This window comes from Equus przewalskii, unplaced genomic scaffold (genome assembly GCF_037783145.1).
Source record: "Equus przewalskii isolate Varuska unplaced genomic scaffold, EquPr2 ChrUn-6, whole genome shotgun sequence".
Taxonomy (NCBI): domain Eukaryota; kingdom Metazoa; phylum Chordata; class Mammalia; order Perissodactyla; family Equidae; genus Equus; species Equus przewalskii.
In genome coordinates this window covers 1,032,264-1,056,457 of record NW_027228754.1, presented here as the reverse complement: position 1 = coordinate 1,056,457, position 24,194 = coordinate 1,032,264, and the positions used below count along the sequence as shown (strand labels likewise).

Below are 24,194 nucleotides of genomic sequence, written 5' to 3'. Positions count from 1 at the left end.
AGGCTGAAACCAAAAGATGGCCCAGCTGAGCCCAGTTCAAATTGCCAACCAGCAGATTCATCGACTAGATAGTTGCTTGTTGTTTTAAACTACTAAGTTCTGGGGTGGTTTATTATGCAGCAACAGTTATCTGATAAACTGGATTCTTTAAAAGAACCAAATGAAAATTGTAGAAATGAAATACAAAATAACAGAAAACAAACTCAATTGAGAGGTATAAAAGCCATTTAGATGCCACTGAAAAGGGAATTAGAAAACTAGAAGATAAGGCAGAATAAAATATCCAGATTGGAGTACAGAAAGACAAAGGGATGGAAATGCATAAGAAAGAGTGAAAGAGATATCTGAGATATGGTGAAAAAAAAGTCTAACTAAAATGTAGTTGGAGACCCAGGACAGGAGACAGAGATGGTGCAGAAGAGATGATGGATGGGAATTTTCCAAAGCTGACAATAATCAAGAAGACAGATTTGTAAAAGGTACTACACACCCCAAGCAAGATTAAAACAAAACAAAACAGAACAGAAAACCTTAGGCACATCAAAAAAATTATGGAGACCAAAAGACAAGGAGAAAAATCCTAAAATAACCAAAGGGCGAAAAATTCCCTTCACAAAGGAAACAATTAACAGCTGACATTCCAATATAGATGCTAAAAACCAGAAGACAATGAAATGATATCTTCAAAATGCTGAAAGAAAATAACTTCCCAGCTGAAGCTTTATACTAGTAAAAAGATACTTCAGGGGCTGCCCTGCTGGCATAGTGATTAAGTTTGCACACTCTGCTTCAGTGGCCCAGGGTTCACTGGTTCAGATCTCTGGTGCAGACCTACACACTGCTCATCAAGTGATGCTGTGGAGGCATCCCACATACAAAATAGAGGAAGATTGGCACAGATGTCAGCTCAGAGCCAATCTTCCTCACCAAAAAAAAAAAAAAAAAAAAACTTCAAAAATGAAGATGAAATAAAGGCATTTTAAGAAAATCAAGGCTGAAAGAATTTGTCACAGATAGACTTGCACTAAAGGAAATATCAAAGGATACTCTTCAGACAGAAGGAAAACGATCCAAGATGGAAACCCTAAGATAAGAAAAAATGAAGAGCAAAAGAAACAGTAAATATGTAGTTAAATCTAAATGAATGTTCACTGTGTAAAGACATAATAATAATGTTTTTCAGAGTTAAAATGTGACAGAATTAAAATACAAACAATATTAGCATTTAATTCAGGAACGGGACAAAAGAAGTTAAAGTGCCTTGTCCAGAAATTGACAAAAAGTACTATCCTTATATAAGCTTTTGATAAGCCAAGAACGTATGCTCTGAGGGGCTGGCCCCGTGGCCGAGTGGTTAGGTCTGTGCAGGCAGCCCAGTGTTTCGTTGGTTCAAATCCTGGGCGCAGACATGGCACTGCTCATCGAACCACGCTGGGGCAGCTTCCCACATGCTACAACTGGAAGGACCCACAACGAAGAATATACAACTATGTACTGGGGGGCTTTAGGGAGAAAAAGGAAAAAATAAAATCTTTAAAAAAAACCCAAAACAGTATGCTCTGATCCCTAGATTAATTGCTAAATGAACACTAAAATAATACATAATGGAAAAGCTAATACATAGTGTGAAGAAGGAATGAATATACTCAATCCAAAAAAAAGGAAATAAAGGACATAAAAAGAAACATAGAATAGGTGGGACCAGAGAGAGTAAATAGTAATATGATAGAGTTAAAACACACAATTACATTAAATATAAACAGACTTAGTACTCAAATAAAAGGCAAAGTTTATCAGGCAAGATTTTAAAAATAACCTAACTGTATACTACCTACAAACACCATTTAAACGTTTTTTTAATGGAAAATATATTCCATAAAAATACTAACCATGAGAAAGCTGGCGTAGCTATATTAATATTAGTACCAGTCTACTCTGACATTCTGACACTTAAAGTCTAGTTAGAACTTTAAGGTAAAATGCATTACTAAATATAAAGAGAGATACTTCATAAAAATACAAGGTCCAATTCACTAGGAAGATATATAATAAATTTGTCTGGACAATTCAAAATTTGCTTCAGCCTTAAAAATATAAATAAAAAATTTACAGAAGTAAAAGGAGAAATATTTTAAAAATCCATGGTCACAGTAGGAACTTTTAATACATACCCCTAGTAACAGATAAAAAAAAAAGCAGGCAAAAAAAATCAATAAGAATATAGAAGATTTGAAAAACACAATTGATAAACAAATGACCTAAATAACCTGTTTAGGATACTGCACCAGTAATGTCAAAATTCACATTCTTTTCAAAAATACATGAACATTTATAAAATTTCAACATATGCTGGGCTACAAATCAATATAAGGAAAGATACCTTTCCTAAAAAATCTCTATTTGTTTGAGTGAACCCAAGGGTAAAATAAGAAATCACAATGGAAATTAGAAAATATTTTAAACTAATTAGCAATGAACATTCTATATATCAATACACATGGGATGCAGCTAAAGCCATGATTAGAGGGGCAATTACTCTCATAATTACATATGTTACAAAATAACAAGGCTGAAAATCAATTATCTAAGCATCAATCTCAAGAATCCACAAAAAGAACAACAAATTAAGCTCATAAAAAGAGAAAGGACTCAGAGAAAGAAGAAATGGAAAAACAATTACACAATAGAGAGGATCAACAAACCATTTTTTATTTTATAAAAAGATCAAATATGGTAAATGGATAGGCTGATCAAATGAAATGTGAAAAGGTACAAATAAGAAATACCAAAAATTTAAAAAAGATATCATTACAGATCCTACAGACATTAATAAAATTAAGTTATGAACTGTTTTCTGTCAATAAATTTTAAAATTTAGATGAAATAGAAAATTTCTACTATTAAGTAAATTCAATCTATACTGAAAAACCTTCTCACAAAGTAAACTCCAGAACATGATTAACTAATTTGATCTAATTAACATATATAGAACACTAGTCACAACAACAGCAGAATATACATTAATTTCAAGTGCACATGGAGCATTTACTAAAATAGATCACGTGTTGTGCATTAAAGGACACCTCAACAAAGTTCAAAGTATTGAACTCATACAGATTATGTCCTCCAATCACAGTGGAATTAAACTAGAACTCAATAACAGGAAAATAACCAGAAAATCCACAAATGTTTGGAACATAAGCAACATATTTCTAAAAACTCATGAGTCAAAGAACAAATCACAATAGAATTTGGTAAATATTTAGAACTAAGTGATAATGAATATCAAAATGTAGTGTACAACTACAGTAGTGCTTAAAGGGAAATTTACAGTTTTAAATTCATATATTAGCAAAGAAGAAAGTTTGTAAGTCAGTAATCCAAGCTTTCTCAAGAAAATAAAAAAGGGAATAGTAATTATAATTATGAAGATGATAATAATAACCCAAAGAAAGTAAAAAAGGAAGGAAATAAAGGCAAAAGTAGACAACCATGGAATAGAAAGCAAATATATAGTGTAGAAAATCAGCAAATCCAAAAGTAAGTTCTTCAAATAAAAAATGTAAAACTTTATGTATCTCTAGCAAAATCAATAAGAAAAAGAGTTAAAGTAAAAGGACAATATCAGACATGAAAAAAAGACATCACTAGAGATCCTACAGACATTAAAAAAGATAGTAAGAAAGTATTATGAACAACTTTATGCCAATAAATTTGAAAATTCTGACTAAATAGCTAAAACTTTTTTCCAAAATGCAGATACCAATCCCAACACAAGAAGAAATAGAAATTCTAGAGTCCTATATGTATTAAACAAATTGAATCCATACAAATCTTCCTACAAAACCTCAGGCTCAGATGACTTCACTAGTGAATTTTCCAAGCATTGAAGGATTAGTACTGAACTCTTTCATAGAACAGAAACTCATTTTTGAGGCCAGTAAAACCCTGATAGCAAAACCCAACAAGAACTTCATAAGAAAGGAAAATTATAGGCCAATGTCTCTCATGAACATAAATGCAAATTGAATATTAGCAAATTGAACCTAGCACTATACGAAAAGAATAATATGAGATTTATCTGAACAATTGAGATTTATTCTAGGTATTCAGTTTATTAACATTTAAAAAATAGAGTGTAATTCACCAAACAGAACAAAAGAGAAAAATAAACTGTCTTAATAGGTGCAGAAGAGAGTTGTTAAAATTCAACACACATTCATGATTTTTAAAAAAACTTTCAGCCAACTAAGAAAAGAAGGGAGTTTTCTTAATATGATAAATATTTCTACCAAAAACCTACAGCTAAAATGTTCAGTGACAAAATATAGAAAACTTTCCCTCTGAGTTCAGGAACAAGACAAGGACTCATAATCACCTCTTTTAGTCAACATTGTACTGGACATCATGACTGGTTTAACAAAGCAAGAAAAATAATGAAAGGAATAAATATTGGAAATGAATAAGTAAAACTCTCACTATTAACAGATGATATAATTGTGTGTGTAGGAAACCCAGAGGAAAATGTAAAAAACTATTTAAATATATAAGTCGGTTTGGCATGGTTGCTGAATATAAGGTCAATACACAAAAATCATTTCTATTTCTACATCTTAGTACAAACAAATAGAAAATGAAATTTTGAAAACAATACTATCTACAGCAGCACAACAAAGTCTAATGTCTAGAAGTAAACTCAACAAGAAATGTTTAAGACCTATACACTTAATGGACTAAATATTTCTGAGAAATATTTAAAGAGCTAAATAAATGAAGGAGTATACCACGTTTTTTATTGGAAGCTAATATTGTTAAGATGTCAATTCTTTTTTTGTTTTTTAAATGATTAGCTGTTTTTTTTTTCTAGATTGGCACCTGAGCTAACAACATTTGCCAATCTTTTTTTTTCCTGCTTTATCTCCCCAAATCCTCCCCGTACATAGTTGTATATCCTAGTCACAGGTCCTTCTAGTTGTGGCATGTGGGACTCCACCTCAACGTGCCCTGACAAGCAGTGCCATGTCCATGCCCAGGATCCCAACAGGTGAAACCCTGGGCAGCCACAGCAGAGTGCGTGAACTTAACCACTCGGCCACAGGGCAGGCCCCTCAATTCTTCTTAAGTTAGCCTATAGACTCAATAGAATTCCAATAAAAATCCTACCAGGTTATTTTTACAGAAATTGATTTTCTATAAAAACATTCTAAAATTTATATGGAAATATAAAGGACCTACAATAGCCAAGGCAATCTTGGTGAGGAAGATTGGCCCTGAGAAAACATCTATTGCCAATCTTCCTCTTTGTTTTTCACCCCAAAGTCCCAGTACATAGTCGTATATGCTAGTTGCAGGTCATTCTAATTCTTCTATGTGGGATGCCACCACAGCACAGCCTGATGAGCAGTGCTAGGTCTGCATCCAGGATCTGAACTGGTGAACCATGGGCCACTGAAGTGGAGTGCCCAAACTTAACCACTGGGCCACAGGGCTGGCCCCAGCCAAGGCAATCTTGAAGAAGAACAAAGCTAAAAGATTTTCACTATCCACCATGAAGACTTATTATAAAACTTGAGAAATTAAGATAGTATGCTATTATCTCAAGGATAGAAAAAATAGTCAACAGGATATAAGAGTCTAGAAATATACCCACATTTATATAGTCTTTTCAACAAATGGTGTTGGGTCAATTGGATATTCATAAGAAAAAAATAAACCTTAACATCTCTCTCATATCATATATAAAAATTAATTCAAAATAGATCATAAGTTTAAATACAAAATCTAAAACTATAAAGCATAGGAGATTATCTTCTACATCTTGAGGTAGATAAACATTTCTTTAACATGACAAAAAAAATCACTAACCACAAAAGAAGACTGATAAATTGGACTTCATTAAAACTTAGAACTTCTGTTTGGCAAAGATAACATTAAGAGAATGAAAAAGCAGCCACAGACTGGGAGAAAATGTTTACAATATATATATTTGACAAAGGACTCATATCCAGAATATATAAAGAATTCCTACAAATCAATAAGAAATAGACTGGCAACCCAATAACAATAGCATGACAAAATGACAACAGACTTGAGCAGACAGTTTACAAAAAAGAATACCCAAACAGCCAATGAGCATGCAACAAGTGCCCAATGTCATTAGTTATCAGGAAACAAAGAGATTCCACTATATCCCCATCAAAATAGCTAACATTTAAAGGATTGAAAAATTTCAGTGTTGGCAGGGATGGGAAGCAACTAAGACCCTCATTCATTGCTAGTGGGAGGGTAAACTGGCACAACCACTTTGGAAAATTATTTGACAATATCTTTTAAAACTAAACTTACATATGCCCTATGACCCAAGGGAATTTGTACATACTCAAGAAAATCCAGTGCTTATGTCCACAAAAACATACAAGAATGTTTATCATTCTTTTATTCATAATAATTCAAAATGGAAAACATCCCAAATATCTATCATCATTAGATAAAGACATAAATTATTTTATATTCATATAATGGAGAATTACACAGCAATGAAAAATAATAAACTACTTCTACAGGCAAAAATGTGGATGAACCTCACCAGCAAGGTGATTAGCAAAGAAGCCAGACATAAAAAAGCATACAGTGAATCATTCTATTAACATGAATTTCCAAATCAAGGAAAACTAATCTATGGTGAGAAAGGTTAGAATATTGGCTACCTTTGAGGGGATTATCAACTTGGAGGGGGCACAGAGGAGCCTATTGGGGTCTAGAAATGTTTTACATCTCGATGTGGGTGGTGGTTACATGTACCTACATATATAAAAGTTCAACAAGCTTTTTACTTAAATTTTGGGCACATAATAAAAAGTATCAAAAATAAAAGAGGAGAAATAATTACTTCATAGAGTTCTTCTGACCACTGAACTAAGTAAGATGTACTTTGATAAGAGCAAAATGTAATGTTGTCACCGCGGAAGCGTTACCACAGCCAGAGTGGACATATAGAAGATTTCCTCACTTATCTCTTAGCTAAACGCAACTAAAATGGTTCTGTCACCCAAATCTAACACTTGGGAAGGGATGTCCCACCCCACGAAGCAATTCTCCAAGACCAGCTGGGTGTCCTATAATTCAACTCAATTCTGACACTATCTACCTGGAGATAGCATCAGATCCCACAGGTTAAGGACTCAGTCCTACAAGAGTGCCCTCTGCCCCCCACTACAGACTCCAGGTGATAACCTGGACTTCTGACCCACTGGCTATAGATTAGAGGTTCCAATGATCCCCTCCTTGGGTTCAATTAATTAGCTGGAGCAGCTCACAGAATTTAGAGAAACGTTCTACTTACTAGATTACTGATTTATTATAAAAGAATATAACTCAGGTGCGACAAGACGGAAGAGATGCATGGGGCAAGGTATGAGGAAAGAGCATGGAGCTTCCATGTCCTCTCCAAGCTCTCCACTCTCCCCAAATCTCCACGTGTTCACCAACCTGGAAGCTCTCCCAATCCAGTCTTTTGGGTTTTTATGGAGGCTTCATTACATAGGCATGAATGATTAAATCATTGGCCATCGGTGACTGATTCAACATCCAGCCCCTCTCTTCTCCCCGGAAGTGGGGGACAGGAGAGTATGGGGTGGGGTGAGACTGAAATTCTAACTCTTTAATCACCAGATTGAGTCCCTGGCAACCAATCCCCAGCCTTAGGTTACCTAGGTGGTTTCCTTCTGTCGCCTCGTTAACATAACAAAAGACCCCTTTATTGCTCTCACCACTTAGGAAATGCCCGGGGTTTTAGAAGTTCTGTGCCAGAAGCAGGGTTGAAAACTAAATATATGTTTCTTAAAATAAATCACAATATCACCCCATCTCTTGGCTAAATATCAGAAAAGTCTTCCTGATTCTAAATTGCTCAAATGACAACCAGAAATCATTGGATCTGAAAACTTAGAAAGGTAAAATAGACTAGAAAGTAGATTAGGCAAATTTACAGACTGAGAAAGAAAATATCCTAAACCTAGATTCCAGGTACATCTTTAAGAATGAATGAGACCCTCTGAGGCAATGAGAAGACCATTGACTCCTTATTCAACAAATATTTACTGAATATTCTCTGTGTTTAATGAATACTCATTGCATTAAGGCAGAATTTCTTAACCTTGACACTTGAAATTTGGAGCCTATTAATTCCTTGTTGAGGGGAAAGTGGGAGCTGTCCTGCGCATGGTAAGGATGTTTAGCAGCATTCCTGGCCTCTATCCATTAGATGCCAGCACCCTTGTCCCCACTCATGACAAGCAAAGTCATTTTCAGACACTGCCAAATGGGCCTAGGGATGGAAGCGTGGGGTGCAAAATTGCCCCCAGTTGAGAACCACTGCTCTAGACTTTGGGATATGGGGGTGAGGAAGAAAGACAGGGTCCCTACTCTCATGAAACTTGCATTCCAGCTGGGGTACACATCATAAATAAGTGAAAAATTAAACAAAATTCTTTCAGGCAGGCATAAGTGCCATGAAAAACATTTAAGAAGGTGATGTGATGGAGTGTGGGGACTTCTACAGATTCACGGCCAGGGAAGATCTCTTGGAGGAGACGACGCTTGAGCTGAGAAATGAAAAATATAAAGGGTCCAGCCAGGGGAAGAGCTACAGACAAAACATTCCAGGTAGAGGGAACAGCAATTTCAAAGGCCCTCTGGGGACAGGGAATCAAGCAGAAGGTGCATGCTTATGCAGAATATTAGAGATGGAAGGACTAAGAAGGATGGTTTTCATGGTAGCATTTGCAAAGAAATAGATACAAGTCATAAGTCTTCATTTCCTAGAAACAGGACATCACCTCCATAGACTATGGAAAAGGGAGAAGATACAGCAACTAGATTACTTTAAAGAGATTAGCCCAGGCAAGTGCAGTGGGGGAGAGTTTTGAATAGAATGGTACACAGAAAGATGGAAGTGCCCCTCATACATAACAAGCAAGTGCTAACGGGTGAAGATATGGAACTCCTGGATTGGTTAACGGGCAATAGCAGGGTCAGTCATGTGAAGGGTCAAGGCTGAGGCCCGATAGAGAGCTGCATCAAAGCATGTATGTTTTACTAGCCAGGCACTAGGCCAAGTGATGAGAATCCAAATCTCCACCCCTAAGGCACCAGTGGGCCGAGACTACAGGTGAATCTTGAGGATTTCACAGGAGACAACACCAAGAGCAATAAGACAAGCCAAGTCTAAGGGATCCAGTAAGAGATGCTTGCCACAAAACCAAAGTGTATAGGGCAGGGCAGATTTAAAATAAAATTTGGAAGCCAAATCATAACAAGAGAAGAACAAGACCAAAATAGAAGCATGTGAGGATAATAGTTGGGAGCTGTGAAGAGCCAAGATAGTTGGTGCACACATGGGTGCACCTTACTGGCTCAAAGGCGGGGCTGAAGTTCTGCCAGTACACACCAGAAAGCTGTCCTGGTTTCTCAAAGTGGGCCTCTGTTAGGAGTGGTTGTTGCTCATGCTGTCCCTGATGAGGATTTTAGGCTGGTTACTTTTAAAACTGCAGATGAGAAGGGGGCTGTGAGGAGTGGAATGTGCTTGCCCTTTGATGAGAGATATTTGCATTTGTGAAGGAAGTCTCCATCTGTGTGGGGTGTCTCCCTCTCTGTACCAGGAGGAAGGCAGGATGGCCTTATCTCTGGAAACTCTTAATGGGGAAGACAAGGACTTAAGTTGTTTACTGTCTGGCAACCTCCTGTAACTGACCCCCCCCCCCAACATCTTCCTTTGTCTTTAGCTGAAGATAATATTTAAGCGGTGGCTTCTGCCATGTACTTATTCTGGTTTGATTCTTATCTAAAAGTTATAAGGCCACCCAATAACCAGACCCTACAGGCACTGGTACCATTTTAACAACTCTTTTTATATATTCTTTCCTTTGTCTTGTAAAGAGGTAACTCACATACCTATGCCTTAAATTTAGCCTTACTCTCCACCTATGTTTGCAGCAGCAGCGGTGGCAGCAGTAGCTGTGACTGCCCATGGGTCCTGTCCCCATGCCAGCAGCAGCAGCAGCAGCAGTGGCGACAGCAGCAGCTCCTCCTGCCCGTGGGTCCTGTCCCCACGCAGCAGCTCTGCCTGCCCATGGGTCCCGTCTCCATGCTATTCCACACTATTCTCTAAATAAAAGAGCACTATTGCCAGACCTCGAGAGTCCAAGAAATCTTTCTTTCGACTCCTCGGCTCACCCACCCCGCATCAACCTCACTCTTATTTTAAAGAACGAGGTTTTTAAGGGAACTGGACAAAGACATAAAAGAAAAGTTACAATCCCTGTCTTACTGTGCTTAGAGAAAGATGGACCAAAAACAGCTAACTCAGATGCAATGTGAAACGTGCTATGGTGGTATGCCCAAGGTGTGATGTAAGCACCAGGAAAGCGTGCCCCACTCTGCCCTGGGGCACTCGGAGTTTTTCCCAGAGGAAGTGACCTAGGAGCTGCCAGGTGGTCCCCTGGCCTGCCTGGTGGATGGAGAAAGGAGTATCAAGGAGGGCATTACAGGCAGAGCGGCAGCCCAGGTAAGGATAGCCACATTTCTGGCTTAGAGTCAGGTAAGGATGGTAATAAAGCTCTCTCCAGCAGGTTTGGAGAGCGAGATGATAGAACATAAATTTAATTTTTAGGAGTTTTTGGTAGTTTTATTTTATTTTTATCTTTTATAAAATTGTGAGAAGTAGCACAAATATTAAAAGGTGCCCAAAATATAAATGCATTATAGATTAATGAATGATTATAAAGTAAATTCCTATATAACCACCACCAGATCAAAACACAGAACTCTTTCTCGTTCCCCTTTGCTATCACAAAGTTGAATATGAATTATACAGGAAAATGATTAAGTTATTGACTAGACTGTTAAATACTTAAGGAATCAAGTATAGTCCTGAGGCTATACTGCCTTTTTGGTCATTTTCAAAATTATACCATTATATTTTCTTTTATTTTTATGTAATATTGTATTAGTTTATACACTTAAGAAAGGTTAGTCTCTAAAAAAAAAGGAGCTAGGAAAGAAGCTACAAGAAGAACACCAGGTGTTACTTTGGTTTGTTGTTTTGGTTTTTGTGAGATAATAGAAAATACGTATATTGGTCTCTGCCCCTGGTTCCTGGAGCAGAGCTTCTAAAACACTTCGAATTTCCTAAGTGATAAGAGTACCTCTTGTTCAATTATTTGGTCTTTGACTCCGTCCCTGACACAAGGCTCCTAAAACCCTTGTAAATTCCTAAGTGTTAAGAGCACTAGGAGCATCTTTTGTTCTAATGAGGCGACTCTGAGCGGGTTGCTGGATGGCTCCTGGATTGGGGGTTGGTCACCAGAAAAACTAAGCGATGGCTAGAAGCTTAGAATTTTCAGCACCGCGTCCCACTCTCCAGAAAGGGGAGACAGGGCTGGAAATGGAGTTAATAATTGATCATGCCTCTTTGAGAAAGCTTGATAAAAATCCCAATAGCACAGGTTTCGGGGAGCTTCCAGGTGGATGAACACATCCAAAGCAGGAGAGTGACACACCCCAACTCCACAGGATCAGAAGCGCCTGCACTCAGGACCCTCCCAAACCTCACCCTATGTATCTCTTCATCTTGCTGTGCTTCTGTATCCTTTATCATATCCTTTAATAAACTGATAAACATCAGTAAGTGTTCCCCTGAGTTCTGTGAGCTGCTCTAGCAAACTAATCAAACCTGAGGAGAAGGTCATTGGAACCTCTGATCTATAGCCAGTCAGTTGGAGGCACAGGTGATAACCTGGACTTGCAACTCGCATCTAACGTGGAAAAGGGAGCAGTCTTGTGGGACTGAACACTTAACCTGTGGGATCTGATGCTCTCTCCAGGTAGATAGTATCAGAATTGAGTTGAATTGTAGGACACCCAGCTGGTGTTGCAGAGAATTGCTTGATGTGAGAAAAACCCTCACAATGGGGGACCAGAGATGACAGAAGTGAAGTGCTCTGTATGACTAACAAAGGAGACATGCAGGAAAGAAAGACAGGAGGGAAAAACCAGATGGTTTTCCACTAAAGTCTTTTACACAGGAGGAAATTGAACTAAGAGCAGAAAGCCAGCAGAAAAGGAGCAGTTGAAGAAAGATCAGAGACGTTAACATGGACCGAGTGGGTCCTGGATGACCTCCTGGATGAAGCAGTAATGTCCAGAGCACACGGGGAAGGACTGGCTAAGTAAAGGAGGAGAGCATCTTAGCACAAAGCAGAGGGGAACGTGTTGCCCCTGGGAGTAAGTGGAGCAGGTTGACGTTAGGGAATCCCTCACTGGTGTCTCCAGCATCGGGGAATTGTTAGTGGGACTGGCAGAATCCCTAACTGGTGTCTCCCTTTTCTTGGAGAAGGACGGTGTAGGCTGAGAGAGGCTGTGACAGTGGAACAGACCCTTGAAGAGATGATGAAGTTTTGGAATCACCTCTTTGGGAATGGGGGAAGCTGTGGATCAGAAACAAGGATTCCCAAGACATTGAGGCCCAGCTGAGACTGCAGGCTCTGAACCTGTCATTGCTCTTTGTTGTTGAATCTTTTTCTGCACCTTCGACAGCCCAGTGTGGAATGAGGAAGATTGTCAGAGTGAGGCAGGGCTGGATGGGGCTGGGGGCTGGGGTGAGGTTGTGAGGTGGATATGGTGGAAAGGCAAGGGCTCAAGTTACTATGGACTGGGTATTGTAACTGATACAAAAAGACTGCAGTCCCTGTCCAGAGCGGGGTACATGCCCAATGGAGAGACAAGAAATGCCAGTATGAACAGCTAACTTCAACACAAGTTCTCACATACTTAGTGAGAGATAGAGGAGGCCCCAACAATGAGTGCTGGATTATTCAGAGGGGAGAGCCCACAGCAGATTCCGGTGGTCAGAGGTGGGCCCAGGGCTGTTGCTACTGCTTAGCAGCTTCAGGGCCCCTCTTCCGGTGGTTAAGAACAAAGAGGTGAAACAGTAGCTCTGCAGAGGGAGAGCAGAGGACAGGTGATGAACTCAGCCTCCTCTGACCTGAACCTGCTGCTGGGAGGAGGGGTGAGGCCTGAGCTGGGGGAGGGGGCAGGGGAGAGTCTCAGAGCGGTATAACTCCCACCAGCCAACAAAAGGATGTTGAGGTTTTCTCAGCTCAGGGTTATGCCATCAGGCTTGGGGGGAAGGTAACAGAAGTGGTTCCTCCTGGTGCCTGAGTGAATAGAGCCTGGTTGGTGAGATCTCTCAAGTGCTGGAGCAAGGCCAGCCCGAGTCAAGGCGGAATCCTAAAGCAGACAAAGTGGCCTCCAGGGCTCACGTCGCGCCTCACCTTCTCTCGTCCTCTCAACCTAGCCTCATCCTTGGCGACTTCCTATTGACCTTATGCAACCCCCTCACCTCCATCAGACATACTTGGCCCCTGTCCCACCCCTTGTACCACTGACCTGAATCATCTCATCATAATACTGTCTTCCTCCAAGACAGCAAGTGCATTTGCCTTTTATGAGTCCCTTCAAACCCTGTGTTTTCTCTACTTCTGTTTAGGCTATTCCTCTGCTTAGATTCTCCTCAACTTTATCCCTATCTCTTGCACTTTTATTTATCCTTCAAGGCCGCTTCCCCAGTTTCCCCACCTAAAAGGCACCTCCATCTTCTCAGTGCCCTTTGTACCCTAAGTGTAGCCTGCCTATCAGCGGTGCTTGGCATTTTCTGTCTTCCCTTGTAGTTATTGTCATTGTACGTGCCTATTTTCCTCGAACTATCTGAAAGAGTCTTAAGGATAGAATCAAGGTCTCTTTCATCTTTGTTTCCCCACAAAATCTTGTATAGTTCTTGGGGGCATAGTAAGGGCTTAATGAAGCTACTTAGCTAATTAATTAATTAGTTAAATTCCAGAATGCATCTCAGTTAACTTCCAGAAGTGACTCTGATGTGGGACTTTCGTGTGGAATACCAGGAAAGCCACAGCGTTGTGGTTCCTTTGGTTTTGACCTTCACCTTACAGGCTCCACACTCCTATGCTTTCATCTCCCATTCGCAGGCCCTCAGAACAAAAAGCCATGGCCTGGAAGCAACAGGGAATGCTCATGCACTGTTGGTTCAATCACTTGGGAAAAAAGCTTGGCAGCATGGGGATGATCTTCCCCCTAGGGATGTATGCAAGAGTCACATATGAACAAAAGCATGTACAAAATGCTCAGAGAAGCATTATTAGAACAGAAAGGAAAAAAACCCTAGAAATGACCCAAAGGTTCATCAATAGTAGACTGGATGAATAAACTATTATAAAGTCATACAATGAAATACTATACAGCCATGAAAATGATCAGCTACAAGTAATAACATAGATAAATCTCATCAGATGTTGAGCAAAAGGAGCAAAACACAAGAATACATACCGTATGATTCAATTTATATACAGGCAAAACTATTAGAAATCAGAATAGTGGTTGTATTTGTAGAGAAGAGACGAGGTCATGGATGGGAGAGAACATGGGGGTAGATACAAGGATGTGTTCATTTAACAATAACTCATTGGGACAGCAAGATGTACATTTCTAATTTTGTGCACCTTTCTGTACACACCCCACACTTTAATAAAAAAGGTTTGTTTGTGGGCCGGCTATCCCTAGAATGATTTTTATAGAACTGGGTCCCTCCTGGATGGTGCAGTAGCCCTGAGTTCTCTGAGTCCCAGTCTCTTCCTGTGCCCAGCTACTTCACCAGTCACACTTTGAGGGGAGGTGCAATGAGGAAGAAATGAGCAAAAATGACTCGAGCCTTCTTAGAATTCGCCTGGACCCCAGCCAGAGCAGCTGCAATCAGAGACTCCTCCCTGAGAAGTGAAAATTTCAGCCCAATCTACATGAACGGTGGCGATGCTTAGGGCTAATCTGTGAGATGCTGCTCCTGTTCTTTCTTTTGCCTAGCACATCTCACCCCGGGCCCTGCAGCCCCTGGGCGTTCACAGCCTCCAATGTGTCCTTTGGAGTTTCCTCAGAATGCACAGCCAAAACCTGAATTTAGGGTCCAATATGAACTTTCGGGCCCAGGCCCACTCCTGTGGACAGTGATTTGAAGGTCCCTGCTCCCCAACACATCTGACCCCAAAATCATTCTAATCTGCCTCTAAGATGCCTGAAAATAATCCATTTATTCACTCAGCTATCATATTTTGAGCACCTAATGTGTTGGGCACTTCGTCATGTGCCAATCACAGCTGTAATTAATATTGACTCATGTGACAGATTTGACTCCATGAGCCAAGGGGCCGTGTACCTACTCACTCCTGAATCCTCGATACCTGGCCTGGTGCCTCAAAACATGTTCAAGGGAGGAAGGGGAAGAAAGAGGGAGATGTTATTGTGAAAACAATTAGAATATTTTACAACAGGAGGTAATAATATGATTAAATGTCTTGAATACATGTTCCTTTAAGTTAAAAATGTTGAAGTCTCCCTAAGATCCTGGTTATGACAATGAGAAACCCTCAGAAAAGGTCACACATTAAAACTTTATCATCTTGGGGCAGGCCTGATGGCCCAGTGGTTAAGTTTGGCATGCTCCGCTATGGTGGCCTGGGCTCAGTTCCAGGGTGCGGAACCACACTACTCATCTGTCAGGTGCCATGCTGTGGCGGCAGCTCTCAAAGAAGAACTAGAAGGATTTACAATGAGAATATCCAACCATGTACTGGGGCTTTGGGGAGACAACACAACGAAACAAAACAACAAAAACAGGAAGACCGGTGACAGATGTTAGCTCAGAGCGAAACTTTCCCAGTCAAAAAAAACCCCCAAAACACAAATTTATAAACAAAACAAAACAAAAAAACTTTACCACCTTATCTCAGGATTCTCTAACTTGCATTCTCTTTGATTAATTAAAGTCAATAATGTTACCAAATAGGCTCTTTTTGACTCTGATTATAAAATTAAGTGAAATATATGCCCCAGCTCCAAAGAGCTGAATAATATGAGTGTCCATTTTGAGATACTTGTTGTCACTCAACATCTTTCTAGGCACTTTATATCCTATATCTCATCTAATCCTCACACATCCCTATGAAGCAGGCACCACTGTTGACTTCATTTCATGGGTGAAAAACTGAGAAACAAGAGGTTAGTTAACTTCCTCAAGGCCCCCAAAGTAGTTCCTGGTTTAAAATCTAGAACAGCTGTTCCCAGTGAAACTCTCTAGTAGCCGGATAAACTCTCACTTTATTCCAGGATGATTTAAAGTATTCACTCATTCAATAAATACTTTTTGAGGGTCTACTTGTGCCAGATGCTGTTCTAGATGCTGGAGATACAGCACAAACAACAGACACAAGCCCTGGCCTCCAGGACCTTACATTCTTGTGACGTAAAGAGAAGCCTGGGAGACAGAACATAAAACAAGTCAACAGTACAATATGTGACACGGACACCAGCGCTGCAAAGAAAAAGGAGTGGAGTTGCAGGACGGCGGGGTTGACATTCTTAGTGGGGAAGTCATCGCTGAGCAGGTGGTATGCGAGCAGAATGTGGAGGGGTTGAGGGCAGAAGCTCTGCGGCGAGCGGTGAGGTGAGGGTGGGGCAGGAGCAGCATTCCAGGTGGAGAAAACTGAGTGCGAGCCCTGGAGTGGAGGTGCTCGAGGACCAGCGGTCAGTGTGGCTGAAAGGCAGTAGCCAGAGGAAGAGGAGGTGGCCAGGGCAGCTGGATCATGAGGGCCACTGTCAAATGGAGGCTTTTACTCCGCACGAAGGGAGAAGCATTTGGAAGACTTTTGCGAAGCTCAGGCATAATGACTGAAGGTACACGATCCTGGTTGGATTCTGGATCGAGAAAAAAGTGCCATGAAGCGTATTATTGGGAGAATTGGTAATATCTGAGTACGGACAGTGTATTTGATTGTATCAATGTTAAATTTACTCAATTTGATAATTGCACTGATATGTGTTATGATATGGGAATTTCCTTTCTTAGAAGATATGTGCTAAAATATTTGAGAGTAAAGGGCATGATGTCTGCAAATTACTCTCAAATCATTCAGCAAAAATAATCATTATTATATATTTACATACACACACATGTATATGGAGAGAAAGGGAAATAAATTCTCTGTGAGGAAATGTTAACAACTAGCAAATCTAGTTGAAGGAAATATAAGGATCTTTTTATTATTCTTGCAACTCCTCTGGAACTCTGAAATTATTTCAAACTAAAAAGCTTGAACATTAAGACTGATAAACAGAGCTGTTTCCATCAGCTTACACCAGGCCAGGCCCACAGACACAGGACACAGCAAGAAGACAGAAAAGCTCCCTAAGAGCGAAGTCCACCCTCCCTATGCCCACAGGATCACTCAGCCGCTTCGCCCTGCAGTGGTCTGGCATAGCCATGCCCAGAGAGAGTGCTGAAGCCCGGGGCATGGGGACAGAGGCAGCATCGTCCCCCTGTTACACAGGCTCACAAACTCAGAGTTAGCCTCAACCTTCTGTCACTCTCATCCCCAAAGCCAGGCACAAAATCCTGTCAGTCCTACCTCAGCTTTCTGATGTGCTTTCGAGGCTACTTAGATCAGGTTCCGACCTAGCTCTCTTGCCTAGGATCCTGGGTCATTGGGTCCCACCAGCCCACGCACATGGCTCCAGACCTGTCTGCTCCCTGTTCCCAGTCATGCTCCGCCCTCCCCTGCCTGTATTCATCGCAAATGTCAAGACCCCCTAGCCTAGACTGTCTTCTTCAAGGACACAAGAGTGCTTGGGGGCTCAGGAATTGAACTGAGTACCCAGGGAGGGGAGTTTATTCCATATTGGGCTTCTCACAGCCACTGGACAAACACCTTGTGCCTCAGTTTCCTCCCGTCATACCTGTGCACCCTCCTCTTACTCAACCCCCACCCACGATGCCCCTTGAAGAACCGCTGACCTAAAATGCAGGCTCTAAATCTCAAAGCACCTTAGACTCCAAGGTTGGAGAAAGAGGGGGAGCAGCCCTCCACTGAGTTCCCCCCAAGTAAACATGAGATGGCTCGGCACCCAGCTGACAGCTTCCAGTTTGCTGTGGAGCTTCCTAATATTGTCTCCTTCTCCCTGCTTCCCCACGCCCTGCCCCTAGCCAATATTACCCTAATAATTCTCAGGTACCCATGGCCTCTGGGCTGCTGGAGGAGCTGAGCGACAAGGGACCAGGCCACGAAGGCAAAGCCTCTGTCCTGATTGTTGGCCTGCCCTCCCTTCCTCTGTGCTCCACTTTTCTCCCTGACAGGGAGCAATCTGTCCGTCTCTGAGCTCCAGAACCACCCAACTTCCTTGTGAAACACAAGCCCAGAGGCCACTTCTCCTCTCTGCTGGTAATCGCACCAAATTAGAGGGTGTTTCCTTTGTCCTTCTCATAGTCAAGGGGAAGACAGTTTCTGCCCACTATACAGAAAGTTAAACTGAAGCCAGTGGAAAGGCATCTCCTTGCCCAAGGCTTCCTGGATTACTGGTGGTGTGGCCCGGTGCTCTGCTCAAGGACCTCCCAACCCACCACCAGCCTGTCCTGTCTGACTTAGCCTGTCAGGAGCTGCTCAGAGTCCCAGTCCCGGATGACCACATAAGCAGTACAATCTAGAGGATCTGGGCTCTGATCTCCCTGAGGGCCACCGCCACTAGTCCATGCCAGTCCCCACCCCATGACAGGCTGGGCCTCCTTACCTTGGCCCTGGTACCTCTTGGGGAGCAGGAGAAGTATGAGGGCAAGAGCTTGTCCCAACATCCCCAAAGGACAGAGGGGCCAGGCTGGCTCGTATCCCACCAGATGCTCTGCCGTGCACAGGCTCAGCAGTTGCCAGTCAGCAGGAGGGTGACAGGGAGCAGAACTGTCTGTCTGGCCACAATTTCCTCAACTTGAGTCTGTTCTCATCGGCTGAGAGCTAACAAGGCTGCTGAGGAAGCCCCAGTCCCTGGACTTGGTCTGACAGTTCCCACAAACTGAATTTGCAGGGTTTGCCTCAAGTGGGCGGGTGCTCCGAGTTCACAGTGACTCACAAAACCAGCTTCAAAATCTTGTCCTTCACTCAGCCCCAGCCCGTTGCTTCATTCAAAAGACAGATGCCTAAGAAATGTTCCTATTTTCTCCATCCTACTGGGAATATGAAGAAAACTACGTGAGGACCAAACAGCCATTATCTTAGATTGTCTCAGTCCAACCGACAGTGTGAAGCTGGAGGGGAGAGAGGGTGAGAAGGGTGTGGTGTGAGAAGTGGAACCCTCGATAACTGGGTGAAATGTTGAAGGAGAGGAGTGGCTGGGAGACATAGGAGGAGGCCCAAGGATGGGGGACGCTAGACAAGCCTAACAGACCTGGGGATTCTCTGCAAGTCAGTATTAAAGTTTGAGCACATGCAAATTAAGATTGTTTCTTAAGAATTGGTTTTTGCTCTAGTTTCCTAATTGTACTTCTATATTCCCTCCCTTCCTGTTTTTCTACTTTCCCTTGGTAGTTCTCTATTCCTTTTCTTGCCTTCTCTCACCTAGACAGAATGTAGACCCATTTTTGCTGTCTTCTCACATCTACACTTCAGCTCCACCCTCCAGAAAGGCCAGGTGGCTTTAGACTCTCCTCACACCCCCATGGAGGGGTGGAGGCAGTGGCATCCCGCCTTCTACGGAATGCACTTGCTTTGAGGCCATATCCCAGGGCTCTGTGCCTTCTTCTTTCTTCTCCTTTCCCCTTAGCAAATAATTTCAGTTCCCTTCAGGTCAGCCCTTCTTCTCTTTATCCATCTTTTGATCCATTTCCAGTCACCTTGTCTGAAGATGGGCTGAGGGGAGGCAGACAGAGAGCCTCGGCAGCCAATGAAGGCAGTGATACCGACCCTGATGTCAGTTTCCCCACATTAAACCCAGCATATATGGGGTTAAAACCAAGACACTCATTCCCTGCTTGCCCTCTGGTTTCCTGGCTCCAGAATCCACTATCCTCCATGGAGACAGACACCGTCAAGGACAAGCACCTGGATTGTCTCCTCCCCGCAAAGAGATACGGGCTGGTGGGAAAGCTGCTGACCAGCAAGGCCGTATGCCCCCCTCCCCTATCTAAAACCCCAAATAAAAACCCTTCTTTTTAGCTTTTTGGGGAGTTTGGGATTTCAGCGTTAGCTGCCCTCTCTCCTTGCTCAGCGCTGTGCAAAAATAAACTTCCTACTTTCTTCCACCACACCCAGTGTCTGCGATTGGCTTGCTGCACAATGGGTGAGCGAACTCACTTCAGGTTCGGTATCAGCAGCAGTGATGTTCCAGACACAGCACTGGATTAGGAGTCAAAGATATAGACTTGAGTCCCAGTTCAGTGACTCACGACCTGTGGGATCCTGGCCAAGTTACTTTCCAAGCCTGTGGGGTCAACAATACTCCCCTTCTTCACAAGGTAGTTTTCAGGATCAAATTAAAAACTGTACCTGAGATTATGCATGGAAAAGACTCTAGACATAGGAAAGGTTTCTATTTGGTTTTTCAAACGTAGCCCTACATAGCTTCTTCCAGTTGACCTAATGGTTATCAACTCCTCTCTTCTTTGTCTCCTCCCAAGAGGCAGCCCTCAATTCTGGGGAGTTTCCTTAGAGTTGCTCTGGCCATGCCCGTGACCTTGAGAAATGGTACTCAAGATGTGATGCAACAAGGTAGCATAAATTTCCTTCTGTGAAAGATGGAGGACAAGGTCCAACCGTTCAAAGCAACTAATGAACCATATGAATTAGGAATCTGATCTTGACCCCAAAACCAGCTCTATCTTCTTCCTGCTAGTCATATGGATGACCCACCATCCCCTAGAAACTGAACTGGGAGCCAAGATACCACTTTGTGTCTTGTGGTCCTTAACATAATCTACTGCAGAATAACTGCTGTTTGTTCTACACCCTGCCTTGCTGACCTTGAGCTCTTCAACATGAGATCTGTGATCTCCTTAGCTTAGTGTTTCCAGAGCCTGGCCCAGTGCCTGGTTCTTCGTAGTTAGTTATAGATTATTGAGCTCTGAAGGAATCAATGAATTCCTGAGAGAAAGCATTTCCATTCTCCCTGAGATATACTCATAAGCTAAGTCACCATGGTCCCTGCCTTCCTAGAGTTTATATCTTGTCCTGCAGGATCCTTGTACAAAAAGCCCTTCGTGCAATTCAGCCACTTTAACATAAAGACCCAAGACCCTACAAAGTCCACATAAACTCAGAGACTCCTGTGGCCCTATTTCCCAATGCACATTCCCCAGGGCTTTCTAAGTCTGGTACTCTTAAAGATCAGTGGCCATCTAGGAATTAAAGATTCATCAACCCCCACTCTCTCATCCTTCCTTTCCCCAAATCATATTTTCACCATGTTTCACTGAGTCAAGGTCATTCTAGTTATCTCAGCTGCAAAGTTCACAAATCCCCCAAACCACCCACTTTTGAGATTTATTGTAAGTTTGGGGTTCCTAAGACTACCTTTAGCTTTGATAATTCACTGGAAGGCTTTTTAACAGTAATCATTAACATGTTAAATACATATGCCCTTTGACCTACTAATACCTCCTCTTTGAAATAATCCAACAGAAATACTCTCACTAATGCACCAAAAATACTTTCAAAAATGCCCAAAGAGAAGCAAGTTTCTTCCTTACAGCACGGTCAAGTAAAAAATCAGAAATAACCTAAATGTTAATCAGTAGAAGACAATTTTAAAAATATGGTGTATTCTTTTTACATTACAGTGTATCAAGACGTCTTTAAAAACAGTAAGATAAATGTATACATATTATATGAAAATAGTTCTAAGACATTTACAAAACAATGTACATAATATAGTTGTATTTAGGTGGACAGAGCTAAGTGTGTGTGTATTTATGTTCTCGGAATGGTTATAAATGCAGAGAAACATGCCTGGGAAAAAATTGTTCACGATGGTAACCTTTAGATAAGGAATTTTGAGGAGGGGTGAGTGAGAGAGTGACTTTTACTTTTTATTCCACATACACTTCTATTCAGAACTTTTTACAATGACTGTATTATGTGTGTGATGATTTAAAATATCAGATCTTGAAGTTCCCGGGTTTTCAACTACGTAACTTAAGATCAATCCATCAGTCAGAGCTTTCCAGAGAAACAAAATCAATAAGAGATACATAAACATAGAAAGACAGATGAAGACGGAGATAGAGATAAAGAAACTTATTATAAACAATTGGCTCAAGAAATTATGGAGGCTGGCAAATCCAAAATCTGCAGAGTCAATGTCTCAGCCATCAGGCAGGAGAATTCTCTATTACTCCAGGGAGGGTAAACCTTTTTATTCTGTTCAGGCCTTGAACTGGTTGGATAAGCCCCTTCCACCTTGGGAAGGACAATCTGCTTTACTCAGTCTACTGACTTAAATGTTAATCTCATCCAAAAATACTCTCACAGAAACACTCAGAATAATGTTGAACCAAATATCCAGGTGTCCTGCAGCCCAGTCAAGTTGACATATAAAATTAACCATCACACTCAATGACCAAACAATCATTGTGATTAATCTATTTATGGACTGGTTTTAAGAAAACAAAACTTTGTAATCCAAATATGTTATTCAAGTGAATTGCTGCAACAGTTTTTAGAAATAATAATCCATTTTTGTTTTTTTAATAAGTTTTAATTTTAAAATTCGATTAAATTTAAAAAAATCCTTATCCTTTGACACAGCATTGCCCAGTGTTCTGAGTTCAAGTATCATCTCACTAAGCAGTCTGCCCTTTCTGCTTCTTTAGAAAAAGTGAAATACGCAAATCCAGCTCAGAACATTGATTTTTGCTTCAGCCTATCAGATTTTGGAGCCCCACATTCCCCACGTGGTTGTCCTCACAGCTGTTAATCTTAGAACTCTGAAGGATGTAAGTCATGGTGTGGTCTCAATCTCCAAAGTTAGCATTGTAGTCACTAGTTGTGGGGCTGAGTGGTTGGTGATAATGAGGCCGAGGAAGAGGATGAAAGTTTGAGGGTTGCAGAACAAGATAAATGTTTGAGCCTGCTGGAGGGGAAACCAGGGAGAACGAGTCACGCTAAAAGGTGGTGGGGAAGGAAAGGAGGCAGGAGAAAGGTTCACGACTCTAGGGAGTATGGAGCCTGAGTTGGTACTGGATATGGGGCCATGGAACAAGGGACCTCTAAAGCTTAGAGAAAGATCCAGTGTTTACAAGGACCTCAAGAAGAAAGGGTAAGAATAATGGGTGACAAAAAATTGAGTCCTCATTATGTACCAGACACGCCCATGAATTATCTCATTGCTCACAACCACCTTGAAAGATAAGTACCATTGGTGTCCCCATTTTTCAGATGAGAAAACCAAGTTTCAGGCAGAGCTGGGATGTGAACCCTGGACTGAGTTCAAAGCCTGAACTATTAAGAATGCAAACAAGTAACCACATCAAGAAAACTACTTGAAAATAAGAATGACTTTTATACATTCCTACTGAGAGAGGCCGGTGAAGGGAAGAAAAATATAGGAGTGGGAAGCCTAGAGAAGTTTGCCATCTTGCAGGCTTCTGGAAGGGCTTCCTAAATGCAATGGACCTACAGTATTGATAAACAGGAGTAATGATGCCCACTGCTAGAAGCCATGTCTCTCAGCCTTGCTGAGAATGTCCACCAGAAGTATAGAAAACTCCTTGGGGCCTGTTGATGAAATGCAAGTGTGAATCCCAGAGCCGGTGATGACAGCCAAGCTGGATGGAGTTCCAGACTTGCTTCCTGAGGACCCAGCTCCACAAATTAGAAGAGATGCCAGGCCAAGATGCAAAATGAAACTATGCAATTGGCATCAAGGAGACACAGCAGTGTAACTCCCAGTGAAAACTTAGGGACTCCAGGTCTAGGAGGTGGTGGATATGCATCATCTCCTGAAGTTCCATAACCAATGAGTGATGCAAAACTTCTATCTTTTATCAGCAAATGTCTGAGCAATCTGTGAGCATCCTTTCCTGGGTGCAGGCTCATCCTGGAGAATGGCAAGGAGATTGGCTATAAAAGGGGGATTGGAAAGGGTTTTCAAGGATGGCTGATAAGCAACCAATGAGATGGGAAATTCTGCTTTGGGATTTCAGGAAAAAAGAAAAGATTCTCATTTGAAACTGTATGGGAAAAAGAAATCAGCAGACACCAAAGAGAATACATTGCCTTTATTTCCCACCCATCTGAATATGGCCTGTGTTCCTG

General features: G+C 41.6%; 1 protein-coding gene across 4 annotated transcripts in view; it reads right to left on the bottom strand.

The window, feature by feature from the left end:
• CD244 (CD244 molecule) overlaps positions 1 to 19,176 on the bottom strand; it is a 33,067-nt gene extending 13,891 nt beyond the window's left edge. For 2 of the 4 annotated variants that reach the window (XR_011536910.1, XR_011536911.1), the window contains exon 1: positions 18,685 to 18,945. Coding sequence is in view for 1 of the 4 variants with exons in the window: in XM_008544157.2 (XP_008542379.1) it covers positions 18,685 to 18,745 (61 nt within the window). In the remaining 3 variants the exon portion in view is untranslated. Of the gene's footprint in view, positions 1 to 18,684 lie in introns of all 4 variants that reach the window. The other 2 variants (XR_548711.2, XM_008544157.2) reach the window with 2 other exon arrangements.
• Between the last annotated feature and the right edge of the window lie 5,018 nt (positions 19,177 to 24,194).